The sequence below is a fragment of the Paramormyrops kingsleyae genome, chromosome 6, assembly GCF_048594095.1.
Source record: "Paramormyrops kingsleyae isolate MSU_618 chromosome 6, PKINGS_0.4, whole genome shotgun sequence".
Lineage (NCBI taxonomy): Eukaryota > Metazoa > Chordata > Actinopteri > Osteoglossiformes > Mormyridae > Paramormyrops > Paramormyrops kingsleyae.
Genome location: NC_132802.1, coordinates 28,034,516 through 28,061,762, shown reverse-complemented (window position 1 = coordinate 28,061,762; position 27,247 = coordinate 28,034,516). Strand labels below are relative to the sequence as shown.

Sequence of the window (27,247 nt, the reverse complement as noted above, 5' to 3'; positions counted from 1 at the left end):
TTTCTTTACATATATTGGTTTTCTATAAGGGAACAGCCATGCTAGCCATCAGAGTAGAGTCCCTTATATTCTTCAGTGTATGAGGCATCCAGCTTCCGTGTTCAGGGACGCTGAGCCACATATGACGTGGGAAAGCTGTTTTAGATACACAGCTAGTTGATGCATTGTGTTCACATCACCTCTCGAAATTACACTCCCCCCTCCTCTAGACACTGGCCTGTGTGTGCACAGACGCTCAGACAGCATGTGGGATCCAAGTGAGGCACTTTGTATCCAGGACAGAGCGTGGGCAACAAAAAAAAGTGTCATGGCTCCATTCAAATGGGCATTAAAATGAGCTTAAGAAAGCATGATACTCTGACCTTTCGCAATGATTTGTACTTCCCATTCTTACTGTTCAATTGACAATTGACTTAACACATAAATTGCACTTATTGTCACTGAACCAACTGTATATCGAACATAAAAATGACTAAATGAATTAAGTCAGCTCCAACAAAGTAACTCTTTCATTAACTTCACATTTTGATTTATTGCTGCTACTGTAGGTATTTCATTTCCCGATCAACACACTAGAAATGCAATAAGGGTTCCTAGGACGTTGCATTTTGGGTTGGTTTAATTAAAAGCTGATCTTTTATCCTCTCCTTAGCCATTCACTAGCAAATGAAGATGTGAAGGATTGTGTCTGAAATCAAATGGGCTGCCATTGGGAGCAGCGGGAGATACAGTAGTATACTGTAGCGACTCGTTTTCACTGCCTGGCTTCAGATGGTGCATAGCTATGGTGTTCATACTCAGTGCCATGGATAGTCGCAGATCAGACTGCAGCAGAGGGAAGTCTGCTTACTGTTTACAGTTCAGGATTTTAAATTGCAATCTTCCTTTCTACCTGCAGTAAAACATGTATAGTTAGTATATTGCATAAAGCTATAGGCATATAGAATTTATTTACAGATATATATTCTTACACCCATAGTTATCCTGGGCATGGTCCCAGGTACATATTTTTTCATATATTTTATATAAGCAGATCTATAGTTCATATGATGTTACATTTAACACAATCATAATAAGATGTTTATTTAAATGCATTTTACAAGAAAGGAGTATTGCAGTTTTTAATGCTGTTATTTTATAGAGTGACAAGTGCTTGGATGTATAATTGTTTTGTGCTGAGAAGATTTAATAATTGTGCATGATGTTATTTTTAGATATATGTATGTTTATATGAAAATATATATATAAACATATATTTAGTAAAGCCTTGGTTATCCAGTGTGATGAAATGGTCTGGCCTGGTTGAGCGGAATTGCAATGTTTCAGTCTGCCGACTTCTGTGGCGAGAGTCCAGGGTGGGGGTTGGGGTCCCGGCGCAGGCGAGAGCAGACCTGCATCCACCTGACACCTGGGCAACACAGCAGCCAACTCCCGGACTGCAACCATCTGTACAGCTGTGTGCTGCTCCACAGCACCCCCTGCTGCACGCCCGCAGGCACACATGCGCAGCACAGAAGGTCACACACAAGAAGCCCGTCATACAAGTGAGGGAAGAGGAAGCTTTCCTGAGCCTGCATCATAAATCACTGTGCTGGTGGTTTCTCCACTATACTTAGGACCGTATTCTCCATTTTTATTCTGATTTTTCAATAAGAAATATACCTGTGTGCCTGCCCATGTCCGAGTGGCAAAGGAAGGTTCCAGCACATTGTGATTTGACCATGAGGGAGTATTATGGGGATCTGTGATCATTCCCGTATTGCCGTATTGTCGTGTCAGATGAAAACCCCGGCTCTGCACACTCTGCCGCCGTGCGAATAGGTGAACGTCCACTTCACACCGACAGCCATCGCCACACTTGTCACATGGCTGCGTTGTGTTTACCGTGATGCTGCCTCATGTCACCTCCCCTCCATCCAAAAGCCAGGCAGGCAGAGAGGAAAACTCGGAATGTGGAGGCCTGTTCATGTTTACACATCCCTGTCCCCTGAGCTGGAAGTGTCAGACAGCCTTTTGTGGTAGGTGAAGGGAGCATGTGTGTGTGTGTGTGAGGAAGTGTGTACACCGATACACACACATGTCTGAAATATACCATACATACTTTCATACTTAATTTTTTTTGTCTTTCTCTGTTCTTGGTAATATTAGTGATATAAAAAATTAGAGTATACATCAGTGTACACCTTCATCAGAGGCTCCTTTACAAAGGCTCATCGTACAACTATTTTCCACACAAAGTGCAGTACAAGTGAGCGGCAGTATTTCTGTAAACTAATCCATCACATTTTTTTTCCCTTTGTGCTCTCTACTTCTCCACTACCTGTTACAGCCATGACAACACAGTGCTATGAAAAGCAGTAGCTATGGGTTATTACATTGTCATTTATTCATGTTCAGCCCGTGCCTCTACTTTTTTTTTTTTTCTCAGAAGTCAGGGCCAAACTTACAAATATATTTGTTTGTTTTTGTTTTTTCTTTATTTTTTGTGATGATCTGGAAACCAACCTCATTGGTGCTATTTGCCCTGCCACACGAAGCTGGGCCTCAAGCAGAGTCTCCACAATGTCAACTCCTGCTGGTCCTACCTGATCCTGACCTTAATCTGTTCTGCTGTGTTACCATAAAGTTGGATTCAATTGCTGAATGTTTTTTTTTTAATATATATATATATATATACTGATAATAATAAAGGAGTTTGTGTTATCATTCAAGTATCGGTGTGGAGATTCTTGTGTCTGAGAAGGAGCAAAAGAACAGCAAAATTGTCATAGCAGGTTTACTCAGTTGAAGCAGGTTTTCCTTGATTTATATCTCTGTCTATCACCCACAAAGTGCCAGACAAGGCAGCTCAAACTCTTATTTTCAAATTTGCCACCGGCATTGATTTTATAATGCCAGTTGGCCCAGTTGACAGGATTGAAATTGGTATGAACCTAATTTCATGCTATGCTTCAGATCCTGCCACAACATTTCTCTTTTCTTTTTTGTAAGTGTATTTGTTCTGTAGTGGAAGAGCCAGTCCTTTTCTCTTATTGTACTTTTCTAAGAAGTACATTTAAATATACCCCAGGTTGTAAAACACAAGTGTCCATTGGCCGACCATTTCAGCAAAAAGATCAGAGGGGAAGCATGATCTTTTATGAGTAAGATAAGCTGCATAATTTCAGTGTAACACTGTAATTGTTAAAATTAGCAATAATGAAATTTGAGCTACAGTAAAATATGTATCACATTCGCCTGTTATGTACCATTTAGATGTAGCTTAGCTTTTAAACATAAGAACATAAATTTACAAACAAGAGGAGGGCATACAGCCTATCAAGCTTGTTTGGGGAGAACTCAACAAATAGCTCAGAATTGTTAAAATCTTATCTAGCTCTGATTTAAAGGAACCCAGGGTTTTAGCTTGCACTACACTAACAGGAAGACTATTCCATACTCTAACTACACAATGTGCAAAGATGCTTTCTCAGATCCAGTTTAAAATGTTCTCCCACTAATTTCCACCTATGGCCACGAGTTCTTGTATTTGAAATAATATTGAAGTAACTGTTTGGTTGGACAGCATCCAGACCTGTTAGAATCTTATATACCTGGATCATGTCCCCCCTTAGTCTCCTTTGCTCGAGGCCGAACAGATTCAGCTGAACTAACATCTCCTCATAAGACATTCCTCTAAGACCAGGAATCATTCTTGTAGCCCTACGTTGAACCCTTTCTAAGGCAGCAATGTCCTTTTTAAGGTATAGTGACCAAACCTGCACACAATATTCTATATGGGGTCTTACCAAGGAATTGTATAACCTTGACTTAAACTCCACACACCTAGAGATGTAACCCAACATCCTATTGGCCTTTTTTATTGCTTCCCCACACTGGCGAGAGTGGGACATGGAAACATTAACATACACACCGAGGTCTTTCTTACGGAGGCACTGAAGGGCAAAACACACCAACAAATTCAGAAACACACCAGCAAAAGCAAAAACACCAGCAAATTCGAAAACACGACAGCAAATTCGAAAACACTAAGCCCTGTAAGATGCTGGGATGCTGATTGACAGGCTCCCTGTCCAATCAGTAACAAGCATCTGATGACTAGTGGGTACATACCCTTTCCGTTTTCAGTGCCACTAATGTTGTAGTGTTTTCGCTTTTGCTGGCATGTTTCTGAATTTGCTGGCGTGTTTTAATTTTGCTGTCATGTTTTGGAATTTGCTGGCGTGTTTTTACTTTTGCTGGCATGTTTTCAAATTTGCAGGCATGTTTTCTCTTTTGCTGGTTTGTATTCAGCCTCCTTGGTGTCGTTTGCAAATTTAACCAGTTTGCTGTATGCATTGGTGTCAATATCATTAATTTAAATGAGGAATAACAGTGGCCCTAAAATTTAACCCTGCGGTACCCCACTATGAACACAGGCCCACTGTGACATTGTGCCTCTAATAATACTTGCTACTTCCTGTCTGCTAAACCAGTCCTCAGTCTAAGCTGCTACAGTTCCTAGAATTCCTGCTGCTTTGATCTTAAGCAGGAGCTGTTTGTGGGGGCCAACAGCAAAGGAAATCTAAGTAGATCACATCATAGGCCTTTTTGCGACCAATTTTGTCTTGTAGCTTCTTCAAAGAACTCAAGTAGATTAAATAAACAGGATCTACCTCTCCTACATCCATGTTGGCTATCCCTCAGAAATTCAGAATGTTATTTGAATCCAGGTAATCTAACATTTTCGCTTGGATTATAGCTTCCATTACTTTCCCAGTTATAAGTTAAACTAATTTACCTATATTCTGATGGATTACTTCTATCCCCTTTTTTGAATATGTGCGTTATAGCATGCTTCCAATCAGAAGGTACTGTACCACACCAGCAGATAAGGATTTCTGAAATAGTAAAGTTAAACGTTGGCTAATAATATCCCTCATCTCTTTTAAAACTATAGGTAAGATGCCATCAGGGCCCTGCGATATATTTTGAGCTTAGCTAAGCTTTGTAGCACTTCAGCTTCGCTTATACATATACTAGTCATAGACGACGCTGGATTATTAATAATAAGAGTCGGTATGTTACTTGTGTCCATCTATCTTCCATACTGCTGATTTTCAATTATAAGACCCTTACTGTCCTGCAGATCCTGATTTCTGCTTTCTGAGCTCTTTTGGACTTAAAATATTGGGAGAAACTTTTAATGTGCCTGTTCTCATTGTCACAATGAGCTTAGAGTCAATCCCACCAGTCACTGGGTATAAGGCATGGGAACACCCAGTGTGGGGGGCAAGTTTATGGCCATTTTTAATAACAGTTTTCCAACATTTTATGTTAAACAGTGTGATCCTCTTTACTTCAAGGGTAATTCTTAGCCTTCAATGCAATCTTACTTTTGACATTCCTCTTAGTGAACCTAAACAGTATAACCTACTGATAGGTTCTGCGTTGCCTTGTGAGGATCAGATAGTGATTAAGCCCCACTGACAGGAGAGGGCAGGTAGTGATACTCGCATTTAGGGTGGATGGTGATATTAACCCCACTCGCATTTAGGGTGGATGGTGATATTAACCCCACTCGCATTTAGGGTGGATGGTGATATTAACCCCACTCAGATTTAGGGTGGATGGTGATATTAACCCCACTCGCATTTAGGGTGGATGGTGATATTAACCCCACTCGCATTTAGGGTGGATAGTGATAGCAGTTACAATAGATTCATATTCCAGGTATAAATTGGTATGAACATCCATCCATCTTCCATACAGCTGATTCAAAGCATTGTCACAATGAGCCTGGAGTAAATCCCACCAGACACAGGGTGTAAGGCATGGGAACACCCAGTGTGGGGGACAGTTTATGGCCATTTTAAATAACAGTTTTCCAACATTTTATGTTAAACAGTATTACCCTCTACTTCAAGGGTAATTCTAAAGTGAGGTGTTTGTACGTTTAGGCGCATAATTGTCACACTGTGGAAACATGTAAAGCAGAGATATATGGTGTATTTTATCATTTAGAGACTGTAACATGCAGCACTGTTGTCTCATTCTTTCTCAGTTACAGGATCATATCACACCTCTGTACTGTATGTGTGGAGCTTGCATGATTACTCCTTTCTAAGCTAATCATCATGTCTGTGGTGTGTGTGTGTGTGTGTTAATAAAGCATAGCATCCTACCCAGGGTGCCTTACCTCTGCCTTGTACCCCATGCTACCTGAGATAAACTCCTGGCCCTACTTGGTCAGGATAAACAGCTCAAAAATAGACAGTACCGTTTAATTAAATCCATGTGATGAATGGATGGTTGTTTGAACCTGCAGAGACACAAGGAGGAAAAGTTCTTGAGTGGCCTTAGACTCTAACAGTGCTTCAGAAAATGGATTCAGAGCTAATGAAGTCATTAAGAAGGTTTCATGAAAGGTCCTCTTGAGTTCTAAAGTGCTACTGGTTTGTACTGCATTCAATGAGGTATCTGTTGAGAATAAGAGTTGATATCAGGTAATTCTGTTTGTTTTCTTCACCCTCAGTTTAATTCATATGAGGCCTCAGAGTATCAGAACTTTGTATTCATGCATCCTGTTTTGTTAATGTTCTTTCACACATCAGTTCTAATCACTTAAACTGGGCTTTACAAAGCCACAAACTCTCCACCTGTACCATTTATGATCAGCAAAATTACTCAATATTCAGTAAAAGTGGCATAGTGTTTGGTACCTTTGGAGAAACTATCTGTGATATCAAGCATAAAACTTTAAATTCATCTTATTTTCTGAGTAGTCTTAAACCAGAATTACCACCTCATCACAAAAAATATATCTCATGTGTCTAAAACATATTACAAGTACCATGATTGAAGACCTTGAAGATTTTGGAGAAATGTTACAGTTTTCCATCAAAAGGAGACACTAAATGGGGTACATACAGTATATTAATTTCCAATGAATCACTGATGCTTAGAAAATAGTTCCTGCATTCCGCTAGGAATGGGGAACAACACGCAGACAGATATCCACACGTAATAAAAAAAAAAAAAAAGTACTCAGTGCAGCTCCCTATAGTATAAAACATGAATTTATGTCATAATTTCTGCAAGAATCACCCACAGGAATCACCCATCCCTTATTATTTGCAGACAGTTGGTCAGAAATCAGCCTGTACTAGATAAACAGCTTGGAGATGGGTGTCATCAATGAGTGACAATAAGGAATTATTCAGTCAAACTATTTACGCTTGAAATGCGTATGTCAGTGAGTCTTTGCTAAGGTTACATCGGCACCCAAGAGCAGTAGAGAAAGCGGCAGGTTTACCACGAGCCTTGCATCTCTGAAATGTTAGCTAAATAAAAGAAACCCTTTTACAGTTTCACATTTGAAACTAAAGAGCAGCCAGTTATCCATCTGCTGTCCGCACCTATTGGAGACAGAGATATGTTACCAGAATATAAATAAATGCTATTTGTCATTATTTACCATATCTGAGCCCCAGAGGGGGACATCTCAGGTGCAACAATCTCTGCGGATGGGTTGCTTAGTAATCACAATGATCCGTCTTCCTGCTGGAGGTCTCGTTTTTTTTAAGCAGATATTCATGGTATGGCTATTTAAGAAATATAACAGCACACTAATGCTGTTCACCTGATGCCAGCCCTGCTGTGACTTCAGCTTTGGTCACCCAGTGACAAACAAAGACCAAGGACAACAGTGGCATTTACAGAAAATATTCACACTAACATTTTGTAAAAAAAAAAAATAATTTGTTGGGAGGGGGCAGTTTTCTGGATTGGGACTCAGAAGGTTGTCAGTTCAAATCCCTGGGTCGGCAGAGGGATCCCTCCACTGGGCCCTTGAGCAAGGCCCTTAACCCCAATTGGCCCAGGGACCGGCTGACCCCACTGTCTCTCTATGCCAGTTCTAATGAGGCGGCCTCCTGGGAAGCTTTCCTGTCCTGCAGGAGGCCCCACATGTATGCTGAACACTCATTGGCTGCTTTCCCTTCACTCTCTAGTAAAGCTCCTTCAAAACCATTTCTACGGTGTTTAGGTCAGGTGGTCAGGTCATGTGGTGCGACACTAACGCTCTCCTTTGTAGGCGGCTTGGTGTGTCCAAGCTTTTCACTGGTACTGTATATATTAGGTATTGCACCATATAAGTGCTCTAAGAATAATACACTATGGACAAAAAATGTATACACACAAGCTAATAAAGAAAAAACAGACCATGAGGAGTAATTTAGTTTCATATTGGTCATTTTAACGCATGGTTACCAGTGGAAAAACACACCACAAGTGCAATAACACAAATCATTTCACCTACAGACATGTAGCTTCCACAGAATTATCCTCTTTAATGTTCTGATACGTATCAAAAGATCACTACATACATCACATAATAATGTGGCTGACACTAGCCAATTCAGTCGCATGGCAAATGAGTAAGAAATGATAAAAACCTTGATAGCCAATACAATTTCATATAGTCATTAAACTAAACTTCACACCAAAGAGCTTTCAGACATGGGGCAGTGGATCCATGAGTGGATTAATCTCATCTACCTTATGAGAGTCAGAAAACTCAGGGGATACACATGCATTTTCAGGCTGTGGGAAGGAAAATCACCCCAGAGAGACATAGACCGTGCAGGGGGGGCAAAACCGCAATCTCAAAGGTGGGAGACCACAATACTACCCACTGAGTCTCCACGTCAGCCAAGTAAATCCAAGTGACAGACACATAAACATTCATTTGGGTATGTTTGCGCATTTTTAAAACATATTAAAATAATTTGCAGTTTCTTGCAGCTATTCAGTTTCATTGGACTAATAATCCTAATGGCTAAAAAGTCACAAAGGAAACAATTTTAGTGATTTAATATATAGGTCAAGTCCCATTGGCATTAGTTAATGATTTTAACACAGACAGATCCCAAGCCTAGATGCCTGTAATTATAATTGTAGTATAAAACTTGAAGCATTTCAAAATCCACTAAAAGCTCGATTCCTGCCTTTGAAGCAAACGCATGGTTATTAAACACGAGAATCACCTTGGGAGCTTATTCTAAATGGCATAAACAATATTACTACATATTTTGCATTCAGCAAGTTCTTAATGGTTCTAAATTCCTCTTATCTAGCAATGATCCCCCTTTTTGCAAAGTATATGTCCAGACACGCATGATAACCCCACCCACATCGCTTAACAAAGGACTGCCGTTTCAGCAGCTGTACTGGAGCAATGGTGTGCATCCTGACAAGTATAGTGAAATCTAAACTTTCACTTACCCATAAATCTTTCCATCCCAACATACAACTGCACTGATTCAATTCCTTGCTCTCAAACATCCCAAATGCTTGTCATAACCTTAGCTTACCTGCTGGTCTGTTAATATACTGGCTGAAAACATTGCCTGGAAGAATTCATTACAGAAACCATCAGTCAAATACAATTTCAAAACACCTAACCTTCTCTCAGAATTTACTTTATTAAAATAATAATAATAATAATGTTCTCTTAATTATCCACCAGTGTTTGATTCTGTGTGAAAACATCACTTCAGCTATTCACATCACATATTAACTGACATTTGTATTCTAGGCGTTTCATGATTTCATGACACTGACCATAGGTCCAGCATTAGCAGTTGTTTCATTTTTTAATTCAGATCTTCATAACAATCAGTTAGAGCCTTATTTCATTAACAGCTTGTACCAAAGCAGATGCTCCTCACAAGCCATCTAGTGGCAGAAAAGCATTCCTACATTTAATTTGCAACCAGACCAGAACCATATATTAGAGGTCAAAGTAAAGCATTAAACTATTTTGAAATCAACCTAAATATGATATAATCACACCATCTTCATGATAAAAGGAAGAAATAAAAATCATGCTACTCAAGGAAATTTATAAAGATGCATGACACCACTTCCATTTTATTGTAGAACTCGGCAAATTGGAAATGTGTTGTTTACTCAAGGAGGGAGGGGCCACAATATACACATTTTAACACAACACTTTGTTAAACATCAGATCATGTTGAACCATGTACAATGTCAGTCATACAAAAAGGCACAACTTGTTTAAGGCGGCAAAATAAGATTACATGACCTGATCAGAAGCAAAAAACATCAACCAAAGCTGCTCAAGATGTCATGGCCTTAAGGGGAGAGGGAAAAAAAACCACACACACACACACACACACACACACACACACACACACACACACACATACACACACATACACACACACACCTAAATCGCAGCTTAGATGCAGTATTAAACTCTAGCATTAAATTTAGTTTATAAAAAATCGTGATGAAAAAAAAATCTGCATATATAACAAAGCAACTTTCCGTTATCCATCCTGTTGGCTCTTGGAACAAAAGCATCATGGCTTAGCAGAACTAAGGAGAGAGGAGGACAGAAGTTTCAACCTTTACAGCAAAAGTCGTGCTGCGTACATCTTTAAATAAATTAACCCAGAACACACTTGTGATTATTTTACAGCTTTTAAAAAATGAATGTTGAAAACCCGCATGGTAGGGCGGAGCGGAGCAGCAAACAAATAAAACCTAGTTAATACAACAACCAATAAAAGTTTTGGCAGTTTTACTATAACATGCATTATATCCCTGATGAAATACTAATGATCACATAACTTAAAAGAGCCATTTACACCAATAAGTAACCTGATGCCTCCGAGCGACTTACCTTCCATCTGTTCCCACACTGGTTACACAACACAAATGTGGTCATGGGTTCATCTGCACTGCGTGTCTGGACCTGTAAGCACATTATTGAATGCAATGCTCATGACCTACAGGCAGAAGCTACAGAACTTCCAACTTTACTTTAAAGGCGAGGTGAATAACTAAGGGAGCTTTTCCAGTGGAATACAGGAAGCAGGCTGTACACCTGGTCCATACCACAAAGAGACACTAGTTACAGTGCAGTTCCAGCTCACTTTGATTTTCCACTGCAGAAGGGCCGGCCTTGTAAAGGCGTTGCTGGGTTAAGAGAGCGACAGTGACGTAAAACCAAAGAGATGCTTATTTAGTACAGACACTCCTCTACTTATGAATGAGATACGAACATTTCAAGTTACGAATGGCCGTTCAGAACGTAAGTCGTTATGCAACATTATTTTAAGGGTATACGCAACTACAAGTAACAAAGGGTGCTGGGAGAACGCACGCAACGCTGCTGCGCGGTGGGAGTAGCGGGCAGAAGTTGTACTAGGCGGAATTGGCATCTTGCATACAGAAAAATAAAAAAATTGATGTTGCGGACAGGAAATGGGAGCCCAATGAACACAATTTGGACTTGCAGTCCTCTTCGTTCGTATGTCTGAAAGTTCATAATTTGAAAGTTCGTAATTTGAAAGTTCGTAATTTGAAAGTTCGTAATTTGAAAGTTCATAAGTAGAAGAGCGTCTGTATTCACACAGTGTACGCGATGACTTATGTCAGCATCAAATGCTAGCAGAATTAGCATTCGCTTGCATAAATTTGCATTACAAATAGACTCCATTCGGCCATTCTATAGTACTTTTTTTAAGCAGGAGGTGGGAAGTTTTCAGAATTATCGGGAATGCATCAATACATCACAATGTGCGATACTACTAATAATGAATAATACAGGATATAGAATATGCTCTTTTTTCCTTCAGGCAATCCACGCATATCGACCAATCAGATGGTGCCGACACAACCAGCTCGGTTTAGTCACACTTTAGGCCCTGCTAGTAAACAGAGCCAATACAGCACAGGTAAGTCTTGCATAATTTACAATAGAGAACTGCCTCTTTGTGGTATGGCTCGTGTACTGGTCAGTTCATGGTGGCACTGGAAGAGCACCATGCGTGTTGATGTTACAGGAAAGGTACACCATGCTCAGAAGTCACTAACAGTACACAGTTTCAGCCTAGAAGCTAAATGAAGCAAAACATATGGACATTCATGAAGAGGATCAGTCCTTCACTGCACAAACCAATAATGAAAAGCAGTGATTTATTAAACTGCATACCTGCGTATAGGTACAGTTCTTCCCTTTGCATTTCCCGCAGACAAACATGTCCGTCTCAGTGCCGCCTACTTTGGACAGCTGGTGCTCCCGGATGGACTCCTTGGTCAGCGCCTTCCTGATCTCCTTGAGCTCTGCACTCGCCATTTCCTACATGTGTGTGTCCACAACTTGATGATATACTCCTCACACAGCCTACAGCACGGCATACTCCATAACACCCACCCAAATGGTAAAACGTTAATCTGATGAATTTCACTAGTGACACAGGACACTGAAAGTCAATGTATTTATACGTATATGCAATATTTATACACCTATAACCCTGTACTGATACTATTCAATTGAAGAACACAAAGAAATGGTAGATACTGCTGAACAATGCCGGCACACTGTCAATCGTAAGGTGGGCTGCACACAAACCTCTGCAGTCATAGTGGCAATGCGCTCTGGAGAGATGTTCCCACAGAGCACGTTGCGACGTAGATCTGGGTTCTTCTGGTCCTTCAGGTTGGAGATCCGGCTCCGTAGCCTGGCCTTGTACTTCATGTCTGTAGATTTGAAGTCCTGGTAGATGCGTGCATCCAGGAAACTGTTAAGGACGACAGCTACTGAACTTTGATTCACTATATGCACAAGCAGAACAGACGATAACCTCCTAACCTCAGGACTGTCCCAAAGGCACAGCTGATGTAAGTCTAAGAACTGGATTAACCATCTGCATCCTTAAGCAAATCAAGAGAGCAAAATCCACTTTTAAACAGACTCTGCTCATTGTGGAAATATCTCGAATTAAAAGAATTAGTGCCCAAATCCAGAAGGTATCTACCTAAAACCAGACTCCTAAAGTCAACTGGATGTTCGAAAACTTTAAGGTTAAGAAATAGTAAACTGAAGGGATTTAAATTGCATTGTAATGGGACAAAGAATGATTAAGAAAAAGCAAAAGGATATATTCTTCAATCTGTGCAGCCAAATGCTCACAGTTTGCTCCAATGGTTTTGTAATCATCTGAAAAAGTAAATTAGGCTAAAATTAGTTTCATCCCAACATGGTATGGCCATATAATCCATGGCAAAAACTGTAAACACCGCCAAGATTATCAGAAATTAACTAAGTAACTCAAATGAAAATGTTATTGCATCTTTTCTTGCCGATGATCTACAAGAGTTAGTTAAAGTGGTAGAAGCTGGAGAATATTCATACAAATTTACTATTCCATTCAACTGGCAATGGGACCTATATACAGTAATGTGCTATTCAGAACCAATAAGCAAATATGTTAACCTACAGTACTAGGTGACCTCAACCTTGCATACACAGAAGATTTCAGAAATAATGGACAGTATTATCTGTATACAGTCATGATGAAAATAAAATGTAAGAGTCTCGATTCTGGTCACAACCCTATAAACCTACAATGAGCTGAATCACAGTACAACACGTGAAATTAGTTTCACACACCAGTGCAGTCATTTCATGTAGGTTACCAGTGACAGCTGTCAGAATGCAGTGACGTTAGTTACCGTCCGTCTTCAAGGCGGCCACAAGGAGCTCCCGGCACTTAGTCCGAACGTTGTCAGTTGTGACGGGCGTCGGGGGGAAGGACATGAACTTTGGAGTGGTTGGTGTCTTTGGCATGTCTTGTGTTTTGCTTGAGCTTTTTGTTGGGAGGGAGTTAATAAAAAAAAATGCATCTTTTATGTAAATAAACTTTTTTACTTTTTATTTTCACTTCAGGCACCACCTTCCCAGCGCCTCCTTTTTCCACACGTGTGCCAGACACCCTACGGTATCTCCAAAATAAAAGTCCCCCCCCCTTTTTTTAAAGTACAAGTTAGTGTGCAGGGTTATACAGATAGACACTAGAACAAATAATTATAATGCAACAATACAAGAATGTAATTGTCTTTTACATCAGAAACTTAACAGGGGCATCCAATACAGAGCAAACATTACTATATCTAAGGTTAAAATAAGGACCTTATCAAATCACACACTGGAATTTTGCAGGTTTGTGTACATCATTTACTTACTTATATGAGCATCATCTGGTACCTTTTATAAGCATAGCAACACAAGTCACACACTGTACACTGTGTAATGCGACTGTTACTCAGACCTGTCTGCATGCAGGGAGAAACCCACCTCTGGTCACTTGAGCCTGGACTTCCTGTGGAAGATGATGTCAGGGGGGAGCAATCTTTTTTTTTCTCTTCTGGTTTGCTTTCTGAACCATCTTAGGAAAAAGTAAGCAGAAATTAATGAGTTAAAATATTATATCTAAGTCACATCAAATGAATACACAAAATGGAAACCACTGGAAAGAAATACTTTAATGTACCAAGAACATTAATTCATTAATTGAGCCCTTACTTTGGTCTCATACACACGCACATGCCCAGCCTACAGCAAATGTAATAAAGCCCAATACGAATGTAACATTTTATCCCTTAAAAAAATTCAACACTGCAGTAATGCATTTTCATACCTAGCAATTTCTTCCAGGATTTGATGAGCGATTTCGCCAAGGTCTGCACCTCTTCCTCTGTACTTTGCTTTCTCACTGCGTTCACTGACATACCAATTCTGGTGGACTAAAATGATAACTTAATTCAGTCTTGTTCCTTTTCTAGGTCGAGCAGCCACCTGACGGCTTTCCGCAAGGCGAGCGGTTTACCTGCAGCGTTTCTAAAGACATTTTCATGTTTTTCAATTCCTTCAGCAAGTCTATGGCACCATCCTGAAAGATAGAGATATTAAATGAAAAGCAACTTGGCAATCCAATTTCTTAAGGGCACAACATCATAAAGGAACAGATTAAAAGGGAAAAAAATTGTAGCACTGAAATGCTAAATTCCAGTATAGAGGCAGGCTGCCTATCCATTACACGTCACTTACATGCCAGCATTCACAAGGATGCACTATGGGTAATTTGAAGATGGCCATTAACCTAACCTCAAGCCTCCAGGATGCGAATGGACTCCAGAGTTTCCTAGTGACCAGGACTGAACTGGCCATATGGCATACAAAGCATGTTCCCAGTGGGCCTACAGGTGTGTGGGGCTGCAAAATATGTGGTGGGGGCCCCCACTGTCCAGGGTCGATTTTTAATCCTAGTCCAGCCTTGCCAGTAACATGAAAGAACATGCAAACTCTACACACACACAGAGGAGAGACAGGAATCGAGCCCACAACCCTGCGGTTGTTTGGTGTTGTAGAACACACCATTAAGGGTGCGATGCATTTTGTGAGTGAAAGCAGCAAAGAATGTTTACTACATTAAAGAACTTCATCACCACACAGAGAGGTCAGTAACACTGAACACCAGGGCAGCAAATATACAAAACGGTACTAAAATCATAGACCGACTGCGGACGCATAATGATACATTTTCACAAGCAAATGAAAGGTAATCCTTCAAGGCACTATTTTACAATTCACTGAAATATTTCTATGGATGATGTAAGCAGTTCAGGCAAAAATACTTCTAATCCCTCACTTGCACTTCAAGAAGTTTGAGGATATGCGTCCTCTATTAGAAGATAGAGATTTTAAGGAATATTGCTCGACCGCACGACGTTTAGAATGGTTACTGCATCCATCGACTAACAGTTGTGTCGAGGCAATTTCAGGATGTCCTCAACATGTATAAATGTGGCTTAGAGAGAAACGTTGTTTCACTGACACGGTAAGATGCATCCGGAATAGGACTGGTTAAGTCGGCCCAATGATCAGCTGTTAATTATACCGATAGGAGGCGTGTTAAATTGCGGTTTGTGGGGCGGCTGACAATTCAGCTGTTCTTAAGAGGATTGAAGCAATTAAAAATAATCCTACATGCTAATAAATATCCAACAAAAATCATACTTTAATAAAATGAGATTATAGCTTAATAGTTCTCCTCCGTACCTCCGAAAAACATAAATAAAAGGCTGAACTGCAGTGCGCAATTTCCTCATTATGGTTTTAGGCATTCTAGTGTTAAATCCCAAAGAAATAAATGACCACCGAAACATATTTCTGTGGTATTGCAAATAAATTACTGATTTGGAGCATCACCAGCTGCCAACTCATCAGTAAGCTGAACTATGGGCTATACTAAGCTTAGGGAGGGGGAACCCAAACAGGTTGTAAATCATATGTTTATAGTACACGTGACATACATCATCAACTGCCAATTTACACGGTGAATCATTAAGGCGACAATTTAACTTCGATCGCTACTAATATTTATAAATTTCGGTTTAGTCAAAGCATATATAAAACAATTTAACGCTCCCGGCTAAAGGTAGCAAAACGGTCATCAGGCAAAATTTAGAACTGTTGTCCTTGTCTAACATCTAATAATCCTCTGCAGAGAAACTCATTTCCTTATATTTTTAGCTAACGACATTTCCATAAGGACATAACCGTGAAGTTACAATACCCAGCGCATGCATCCATGGCTTCCATTTAGGTCAGTATACAGATGGAGGTTTTAAAGCGAATATCAGTCACCAGTGTTAGCAGATGATGATCTATTCGATAGTTAAAAGAAAAAAAGTGCGAGTCCTTTTCCAGGGAAACTTCATTGTCGGGGTGTTATTTATATGTGGGCTACTATAGCGTTCGAGGCGAAACCGGAGTAAAAACCAATGATAATCTTCAACATTAACTGTTCAAACCGATGACTTCATTACGGAAGCTATACTAAGGCACTGTATCTTTAATGCGCATTATTTTGTTCTTGTCACCATTCCGACTTGGTGAAAGCGTGAAAAACAGCACCACAATAGGTTTTCTAGAAATGTCCAGCAAAACAGAGGTGTGCAGGGCATCCAGCCGAACACCGTCGCTAAAGGTGGCTCTGTGAGACGATTTGCATGCTACTCACCGTATTCTTCTTTTGCACCATCTTATCTAGCTTTTTAGCGATGCGCTCCACTTCTTGGTCCTTCGCCATTTTTTTTTTTACCGTTTACGTTTCTTCGCAGCCGTTTTGCCGAACGCTACACTAACACCTCCATCTGTCTTTAAAGGTAATCGTTCCCTAAACCTCCTTTGCAGCCCAGCCGAATGCAGCGCTGCCGCAGTGACGCGCTCGTTTGACAGAGTTTCCCAAAAAGCAGAAGGGGACCATTGGATTTGTAGTCCGCGGGTCGCACAGGCCCGGGCTGTTTCTCACGGTGCGGTGACTGGGCCTTTTCACACATTACATCCCGCTGCAACAATCAAACGCTGACGGCGCCGTAAATTCCCGGTGTGACTGGGCAAAGCTGGAAGGTAAAAGAGAACAAGAATATCACAGCCGTAAAGCAAGAAGTATATTTCGGGTTTTTTTTGTTTTGTTTTGTTTTTTGGTCTTTAGAAACTACATGTGTTTTTCAGTCCTTGCACCTATATAAAAACAAAAAATGACTGAGGTACAACTATACAATATGGTAATATATATACATGTATAATCAAACGGCTGAATAATAATTTGAAAAACAATTTATCATAAAAGTGTACAAAATTATAAACTTATGTTAGTAGTATATGCAACAATAGGGAGATCTGGTTCTCCAGATAATTGGATATTATGTGATTCACCTAGATATTAATATATAATGAAGATAAATATATGCAGTACTATACAAAAGTCTTAAGCAGTCAAAGAAAATTATGATTAAATGATCTTCATGTTTGCATAAAACTTCAATTATGCCTGTAAAAGTCTGCCAGCTTACGGCATTTCAAAACCTCTCCTAAAGTCACACTAGTATTTGTGGCAACTGTCTCATACACCCATGTATTTTCTGACTTGACCACTAGCAGACCTCACATGGCTAATCAATACCTCTGACTTTAAAATACTATTTTAGTTAATTAAGTTAGCCAGTGGTGACATTTAACAAATACAAAGCAATGCTTGGGGTGCCCCTATGGAGAGGTTTGGGAACTGAACTGTTCTTCTAGCCATCCAAGAAAATATCAGTAGCTTTTTGAAATCCCCCAGGGAGGTGTTCATGATGCATCCTAGATAGATTCTTTTGATTTCATGATCTCATTCTTTCAGTCACTACCCAAAGCCCATGACCATAACTAAGGGTAGGAACGTAGATCGGCCGGTAAATCAATAGCTTTGCCTTCCAACTCCGCTCTCTCTTCACCACAACAAACTAGTACAACATCCACATAACTGATGACGCTGCACCGATCTGACTGTCGATCACCTGCACCATTCTTCCCTCACTTGTGAACAAGACCTCAAGATGCATGAACTCCTCTGCTTCAAGAAACAACATATCCCTAATCTGTAGGTGACAATCCAACCTTTTCCATTTGAGGACCATGGCCTCAGACTTGAAGGTGCTGATCCTCATCCCATTCACATTTGGCTGCAAACAATTTCACTGCATGCAGAAATTCACAGCTTGATGAAGCCAACAGAGTCACATCATTTGAAAAAAGCAAAGATATGATCCTCAGGTCACTGCACCAGACACCCTCCACCCCTTCGCTACACCTAGAAGTTCTGTCTATAAAAGTTATGAACAGAATTAGTGACAAAGGGCAGCCCAACACTCACTCACTATGTTTACATGCATAGCTAAGTCGAGCTACGGTAATAGCTTTACTAAGCCATTTAATCGGACTACTGTCCTTGTCCCAGGGTACATGCACGGGAGGGGAATCGAATTATTGACCAAAGTATGTTTGACTCCATTACAATAGGTAGCGATATGGCTCCTTTCAGCTTGTTAGTACTGGGCCTTTACCAGTCGACCTATTACATCACAGACGTAAAAAATAATAAAATTAATGATAATAGGTGCATGGACAAATGAAGTGACACGAGCTTTAATTATGATCTGATTGGAAGAACAACAAGATCAGGATAGCATAACAAGAAATGAAGTATTTTGTATAATATACTATGACAGCACAGTATTGGAAATTTTTCAAATATTGCAATGGGATTTTGTTGTAATAAATATTGGGGTATTTATGAAACAAAAAAGGAGTTCAAAATAAATTACTCACGAACCTCTATAGAAGTGATTTGAACAACAAGGATGAAAATGATTATGATTGTCTCGTAGAACGCATACAGCACTCATGCAAACGCAGCAGAGGTAAACTTTAAACTGATTTTTAAACATTTACTAGATAATCTTGAAGAGGAATAATCATTAAAATTGAAAAACTTGCTAGGTTTTTTACCTATGACAGAGTAAAAACATTTTAGCAAGACATTAACTCCCCGTGCTATAATATCTGTACCAAACTGAAGGTAAGAAAAAGCCTGATTTTAATCTAGCTGACTAGCGATGTAAGAATTGGATGTGCATAACATGTGATGTTGGTATTAATATCGCACATCGTCCAGCCCTTTAATATACTACAGCAATTTTTAAAATTCAGTACAAAATACCCCGCCTCGCGTTGTGATGTCATTCGGCACTGGTACCAGCTTTTATGCCAGTGGAAATTTCACCAATACTTTGAAATTCCATACTTTTGGTACCTTCCTGAAGTACCGAAAGGATGGTACTTGATGCGGTGGAAAAGTGCCCTTTAGTTGAGTGGTGAATTGGACAGCTTTACAGCGCTGTACATCTCATACATGCTGTACATCTTCTGCTATGCTCCATGCTTCTTCTGTATACCGGCTTCTTCTGTTACTTCCAGGTCAAATCCCAGGGGGGAATCTGTGGAGCATGTCGAGCGCCTAGGCCAGTTTGAGTCCAATCTAACGTATACATGCAGGAGTAAATCGACTCCCAATCTCATTATCTGAGTATCTTAGTCTGATTTCGAGAAATTCGATCTAGTGTGATTTCAGTCAGACTAACGTTTTCATGTACTTTAAAAGTCTGGTTTATATTGGACTAACACGATAATTCGATTTTCTTAGTGTGCATGTAAATGTACTGACAGTGAACAAGTCTGGCTTACTGCCTGGAATGCAAACTAAACTCTCAATCTGGTTATATAGGGACCTAATGGTCCATAACAATGGACCTTGCACCCCATATTCTTGAAGAACCATGGATAGAACCCCCAAATGAACATGGTCATATGTCAAAAGTCCAAAAAACATATGTAGGCTGGTTGGGTAAACTCTCATGAACTATCTAGTATCCTTGGGAGGGTAAAGAGCTGGTCCAGTATACCGTGACCAGAATCCGCATTCTGGATCTGAGACTCGACCAAATGATGGAATCTCTTCTCCAGTACCCAGGCATAGACCTTCCCAGGGAGGCTGAGGAGTGTGATCCCCCTGAAGTTGGAACTCATCCTCTAGTTCCCTTTCTTAAAGATTGGGAGCACCACCCGAGTCAATTGTGACAGTGCCAATCCGAAAGACAACAAACAGATTGAAGAATCGTGGACCCCTGTTTGAGCCCCTCAGGCTGTCCAGAGCAAAGCAAAACCACAAGAAAATAACATACCATAACAGCTGAGCTCATAATGATATGCATTTGGAAGATTTAATCTAAAAACGGCCTCAGACTATCTTCACAAATGGGGAACAGGGCTTTTGGCCTGCCCTAGGTAATTGTAGGGCCTTGGGCCCCCCAAACCCATAGATTACACTAACCAGTGTACTAAGCCCTGGGTCTCTAACAACTAGCACTGCACAGTTAGTGGAGGATTTCATCCAAAAATGGATGCTGATAATCTTCATAAATGGGGGACAGATGAGGGGAATGCTTTGCATGTTTTCGTAATCTCAATTTGTAACAGCTCTCTGTAATCGACTATGGTCACTATCTGCTTCTTTTGTAATCTTTATATCATACTCTATGTACTGTGTGATTTATATGTTCATGATATGTTGTATCTTCTAATAAAAAATGTTAATCACAAAAAAATAAATGGGAGACACGGCTTGAGCTCACCTCTAAGTAATTGAAAGGGCCTTTGGGTCCCAAAAACCACAATTTGTCAAAGCCAATGTGGTACCTCAAACAGCCCTGGACCTTATTAAATAGCTAGCACTGCCATAGATATGGGATGACTACATCTAAAAATGGTCCCGGACTGATTTCACAAGGTGTGGGGCATCACTTGGGAAGAGGCATGTCAGCCAAGACAGCCAAATAACATCAAGAACCTTGAACAGCTCAACAGCACTCCACCTCTGCTGTAAACATTATGGATAACGCCCTGTTTCCCCCTCCTGAGTCACCTGATGGATTCCCAGAATCTCTTTTAGACAGACCAATAGTCACAGTTTTTGCTTCTGCAACTGCCAAAGCCAAAACTGCTTCAGGAGTCCCACCAGACAACCAAGCTTGGAAGGTCTCCTTCTTCAGCGTGATGACTCCCTTTGCTGCTGATGTCCACCATCAGGTTTATGGATTGTCACCACAACAGGCACCAACATCATTATGGCCACAGCTCTGTATAACCACCTCAATTATGGAAGCACAGAACATTGCCCAATCAGGCTCAATGTCCCCAGTCTTCCTTTGAATGCAAGAGAAGTTCTACTGTAGGTGTGAGTTGAAGATCTCCTGGACAGGGGACTCTGCCAGATGCTCCCAGCACACCCTCACTATACAGTATGTTTGAGTCTACTGGGTCTGTTCAGCATCAGGTGCAGACCACCAGCTCGAGATCAGGGTGCTGTGGTGCCAGGTGGACTTATGAACACCCTTATGCTCAAACATGGTGTTTTTTATAGACAAACTATGGTCAACACAGAAGTCCCATAACAGAGTACTGCTCATTTTCAGATCGGGCTGGCCGTTTCTCCCTATCACACCCTACTATCACTGTCGTTACTCACATGAGTATTAAAATCCCCCAGTAGAACAATGATGTTCCTAGAGGAGGCACATTCCAGCACCCCATCCGAGGTCTCCAAGAAGGCCAGATACTCTGAGCTCGTGTTCAGTGCATATGCACAGACAGCAGTCAGAGCCCGTCCCCTGACTAAGAGTTGAGGGGAGGTGACCCTCTAATTCACCATGTTGAACTCCAATGCAGTGGCGCCAAACCGGGGGGCCATGAGTAAGCCCACACCTGCCCAGTGCCTCTCACCCAGGGCAACTCCAGACTGGAATAGAGCCAAGCACTTCTCCAGGAGTTTAGTTCCAGAGACTGACCTGTGCGTTGAGGTGAGCCTGACTATATGAAGTTGGTATCTCTCTAACTCCCGCACCAGCTCAGGCTCCTTTCACACCACAGAGATTACATTCCATGTCCCTAAATGCAGTTTTGGTAGCCAATGACCGGTCCACCAAGGCCCCTACCTTTTCCTGGTACCCAATGCAAAAGATTCAGTAATAATCCAAAGCTCAATACCATAAACATAGTAGAATTATAATTGATACTGAACCACAAACACCCTAACACAGCTCTCCATTTTGACACCAATGAGTGTGCTTGAGCTCCTGGGGACAGAAATATCCTACACCCTCAGAATGGATGAAAACACAACTATAAAGCAATCATAATAGCAATTATTCTAAAATATATGAATAAATAAAAATGCATGAAAAAAATCAAGCATTCCATTCTGGTGCAATTCCAATGAGACATCAGTGAAAATCTCTGAACCTCATTCATCACCAGCTATTTTGGAACTTCATCTCTCCTATCTATAGAAGAAAGCTAGAACGTTAACCTCTCCTACCCAGAGCTCTACCTGTTCCTAAGGGTAAATTTCCTAAGGGTAATTTCTGGAAAAGGCTATTGGACCATTCAATTCACTGTATAAACCAGTTCTTACCTACTTATCACAGAAGCATTCCTAGAGCAAGTACAGCCTCACTGTAGATTCCTTAGCCTCCCTTTTTGTTTCTTATTGTCATTAATATACACTCACCTAAAGGATTATTAGGAACACCATACTAATACGATTTTTGACCCCCTTTCGCCTTCAGAACTGCCTTAATTCTACGTGGCATTGATTCAACAAGGTGCTGAAAGCATTCTTTAGAAATCTTGGCCCATATTGATAGGATAGCATCTTGCAGTTGATGGAGATTTGTGGGATGCACATCCAGGGCACGAAGCTCCCGTTCCACCACATCCCAAAGATGCTCTATTGGGTTGAGATCTGGTGACTGTGGGGGCCATTTTAGTACAGTGAACTCATTGTCATGTTCAAGAAACCAATTTGAAATGATTCGAGCTTTGTGACATGGTGCATTATCCTGCTGGAAGTAGCCATCAGAGGATGGGTACATGGTGGTCATAAAGGGATGGACATGGTCAGAAACAATGCTCAGGTAGGCCGTGGCATTTAAACGATGCCCAATTGGCACACTTTAGGCCTCTTAGTGCCAAGAAAACATCCCCCACACCATTACACCACCACCACCAGCCTGCACAGTGGTAACAAGGCATGATGGATCCATGTTCTCATTATGTTTACGCCAAATTTTGACTCTACCATTTCAATGTCTCAACAGAAATCGAGACTCATCAGACCAGGCAACATTTTTCCAGTCTTCAACTGTCCAATTTTGCTGAGCTCGTGCAAATTGTAGCCTCTTTTTCCTATTTGTAGTGGAGATGAGTGGTAACCAGTGGGGTCTTCTGCTGTTGTAGCCCATCCGCCTCAAGGTTGTGCGTGTTGTGGCTTCACAAATGCTTTGCTGCATATCTCGGTTGTAACGAGTGGTTATTTCAGTCAAAGTTGCTCTTCTATCAGCTTGAATCAGTCGGCCCATTCTCCTCTGACCTCTAGCATTAACAAGGCATTTTCCCCCACAGGACTGCCGCATACTGGATGTTTTTCCCTTTGCACACCATTCTTTGTAAACCCTAGAAATGGTTGTGCATGAAAATCCCAGTAACTGAGCAGATTGTGAAATACTCAGACCGGCCCGTCTGGCACCAACAACCATGCCACGCTCAAAATTGCTTAAATCACCTTTCTTTCCCATTCTGACATTCAGTTTGTAGTTCAGGAGATTGTCTTGACCAGGACCACACCCCTAAATGCATTGAAGCAACTGCCATGTGATTGGTTGATTAGATAATTGCATTAATGAGAAATTGAACAGGTGTTCCTAATAAACCTTTAGGTGAGTGTATATGCTAACTGTATTTTTTCAGTTTTTGCACAAAAAATTAGCTGGAATTACACAATGTATATTTACTTGTCTGTTTATGTATAAAAGGGTAATGATTACTTTCAGCAGGTTGCATTGTTTTGAATGTTGAGAAAGATGTGATGCCTAAAGATGGTATTGTATTTGGCAAAAAAAAAAAAGTTGAAAAAAGTTATAAGATCAACAATCCTACCACGACGAAGATGGACACTCGTTGTTGATTGGCTGAAATGGATATCAATCATTATTCGTTGACTAGAAAGAGGGGAAGATTGGGTGTAAAAGAATGAGGGGAAATTTGCTAAGTTTATAAATATGCAGTGAAACGTTAATGTTAATTTGATCTTTATCAGGAAAATACCAAAAAGGAATATGTTTTGCGCTACCATTTTAGGTTTTGCGAACTTGTCTGTCGGTCTAGCGAAGTTTTATGGATGCCTTGTAGTCCAAATGAGCTCTCGATTAGTTATCCTTTATAGAAAATACGGAAAAATAAAGTGAAATTGGCTGGTAAGTCGTAAGGTGCTGCCCTGGGCGGTCGCCTATGTCGCCTATAGGACTGACCACCCCTGGCAGCGGCGGTATTAAAACCCAGCCAATAACAGCACCTAAGCCACATTAAAACTTTATACACAGAAACTAACCCACAAGAGAAATTACACCTGGCTAGCATTCATGCACGAAAATTGAATGAGCACTTCTCTCACATAACAATGCTGTTTCCTATACGTAAATATGCATAAAACTAATCAATAATCAATCATGAAAATGCAAAGGCTTACAACTGTTAGTTAAAAGGTTGATGGAAACGGAAAGGAATTTATTTGACTATTAAAGTCGCTGTCTTGATAAAGACACAGTGGGTGGATCGTGCAGGTGCAGCAACACAAACGAAAAAGTGTATTTCTGAAAATCATGTAGGTTATTCCCCATACTCAAACTCCTGAAAAGTATTTCCAGCTTTCCCTAATGAATTTACATAGGGATTAGCTGATGTTAATTGTAGTTATATATTAAATTAGCAAATATAGTAAGCTAGCTATAGTAACACTATACGGCCCACAGACACAACCCGATCCGATCACTCGTAGCTATAGCCCCGAGTATTTTAGCCCCGATGCCAATTACTCTCATTAGTAATTATTACTTCTGTCTTTTTCCCATTTTTCCTTCTCTTCTTTTCTTCCCTGGGCACCGGAGGACTTAGGTCTTTTTGACATGACAATGTCTTTTTGAATTAGATACTGTTAATCGTATCACGCAGCATCAGAGTCACTTAAAAACAAACCAAAAAATATCGTTTATTGAATAAGATCTGCTTATTTAAGTTTTTTGTTGTTGTTATTATAATTTTATAATTATAATAATGGAAAATAGTATTAGTTAATAAATATAGTAAAAGTTTTTTTTTCTTTTCTTTTGTTCATTTCTTCTCCTTTTCCTGGGCGCCCCCTTTGAATGGATGGCGCCCCTAGCAATTGCCTATACTGCGTATGCCACTAAATGTAATTAGTTAAATTTTGAGAATTCATTCATTGGGTGAACAGGGTGTTCCATAGGCGTCATTAGGTCCGATCACTCGGAGTTATAGCCCCGAGTTATAGCCCCGAGTATGCGCTAATTATCCTCCATCCAAAAAAAATAAATAATAATAATAATAATAATAAAGTTAAGCCCCAGGTAAACTTAGTCCCTGATCTTTTCCATAACTGCTACTGTTTTCGAACCGCCAATGTATTAAATCCTCCCGATACTTACAGTACTGATCTTTACTTCCTAGCCTCCAATAGACGTCGCTGTTACCCCATCCAGCGAAGCAGAACATTGTTAAACCCTTCACCTGGCAGATTTATACGTTCAAGAAATGTTTCAGGATAAATGCCGAGGTTCTGAATACAAAATATTAATTTAAAAGTTTGAATTTTCCCATGTTATTATTATTATTATTATTATTATTATTATTATTATTATTATTTATTAAAAAGTCAACGGTTTCATTTTGCATAAATATTTTGTAGCACAGAGTTTCAAAGTGTGAGTTCTCCACAAAAGATCCAAGAGGCCTGCAATAATCAAACCACATCAACCATTACCAGCACACTATGAATTTGTTCTTGAGTATACTGTACCCAGGGGTGCCATACAGAGAGGGGGTGGTTGGGAGTTAGGACAATTGGCCCTAAAAATTTGGAAAATAACTAGATTGGTCTGGACCGAGGGGCCGGTATGATATGCTTTCATGGGGTCCGAAATCTTTGGCAGCGCCCCTGACTGTATGTCCTATATCCATCATTTGTACTACCATCAGTGTTTCTAGAAAAGCTGCTTTTCGACATATGACTGAGTCAGCAACATAGAAAGTAATAAGGGAAACAGCAGTAAAAATGGGGTGTTGCGGAGAGACTCAGCACAGCAACTGGTTGTGGGATTAGTACAGTTGTAGCTGTGGCTGGGGAAGAGTTCGGCTCGGTAATGTTGTGCCGCTAACTGATGCAGTGCAATTCTCCAATCAGTAGTGAGACTAGTCGGTGTGGCTGAGTGTGACCTATGGCTGATGCACTATCCAGCAGTCCTCAAGTGACTCCCTGAACGCAGGCTGTGCATGGCTGTGAGGGTCTATGCAAGGAAACTCCACCTCAGCAGGAGCCAGCCTGCCTCCTAGAGAAATGCAGAGTTTCGCATTTCAGTTGGCTAATGAGGGAATCAGCCCCGCTTTGTTTGTGAGGTCATTGTGACATTTTCACGGGCCAGGCATGGGGACCTGTTAAGGTTTGGGTTTTCCCGAATATTGACCCACAGCCTTGGCCTTGTTGCTGTGAATTATTGCTGCTGATGTCTTCGGCGAGTGAGGAGGAGGAAACTTTAGGGTCAACACTTAGCAGTTAAGCTCATTATCGGCTACCCAGAAATATGGTCATTAATGAATAGTGTGTAGTGAATGTAGTGTTCTATATAATAATAAGTGTTCTAATATATAGTGTTCTATATAATAATAGTGTTCTAATATATAGTGTTCTATATAATAATAATAGTGTTCTAATATATAGTGTTATAGTGTTCTATATAATAATAATAGTGTTCTAATATATAGTGTTCTATATAATAATAATAATAGTGTTCTAATATATAGTGTTCTATATAATAATAATAGTGTTCTAATATATAGTGTTCTATATAATAATAATAATAATAGTGTTCAAATATATAG

General features: G+C 40.3%; 1 protein-coding gene across 8 annotated transcripts; it reads right to left on the bottom strand.

Annotated features, from left to right (window-relative positions):
- Positions 1–8,214: 8,214 nt before the first annotated feature.
- Positions 8,215–17,254, bottom strand: tcea2 (transcription elongation factor A (SII), 2). 8 transcript variants are annotated; one of them, XM_072712974.1, is made up of 10 exons: positions 16,878–17,254; positions 14,682–14,744; positions 14,493–14,598; positions 14,150–14,240; positions 13,528–13,661; positions 12,956–13,012; positions 12,425–12,579; positions 12,005–12,151; positions 10,691–10,762; positions 8,215–10,383 (listed from the first exon to the last, which is right to left on the bottom strand). In XM_072712974.1, exons 1-10 carry the CDS (start codon positions 16,944–16,946, stop codon positions 10,375–10,377), a joined length of 903 nt encoding a protein of 300 aa, XP_072569075.1. In that variant the 5' UTR covers positions 16,947–17,254; the 3' UTR covers positions 8,215–10,374. The 8 variants fall into 8 exon arrangements, with proteins under 8 accessions (XP_072569075.1, XP_072569077.1, XP_072569078.1 ...); XM_072712976.1 differs by lacking the exon at positions 16,878–17,254 and adding an exon at positions 16,431–16,838; XM_072712977.1 differs by lacking the exon at positions 16,878–17,254 and adding an exon at positions 16,502–16,836.
- Positions 17,255–27,247: the final 9,993 nt, after the last annotated feature.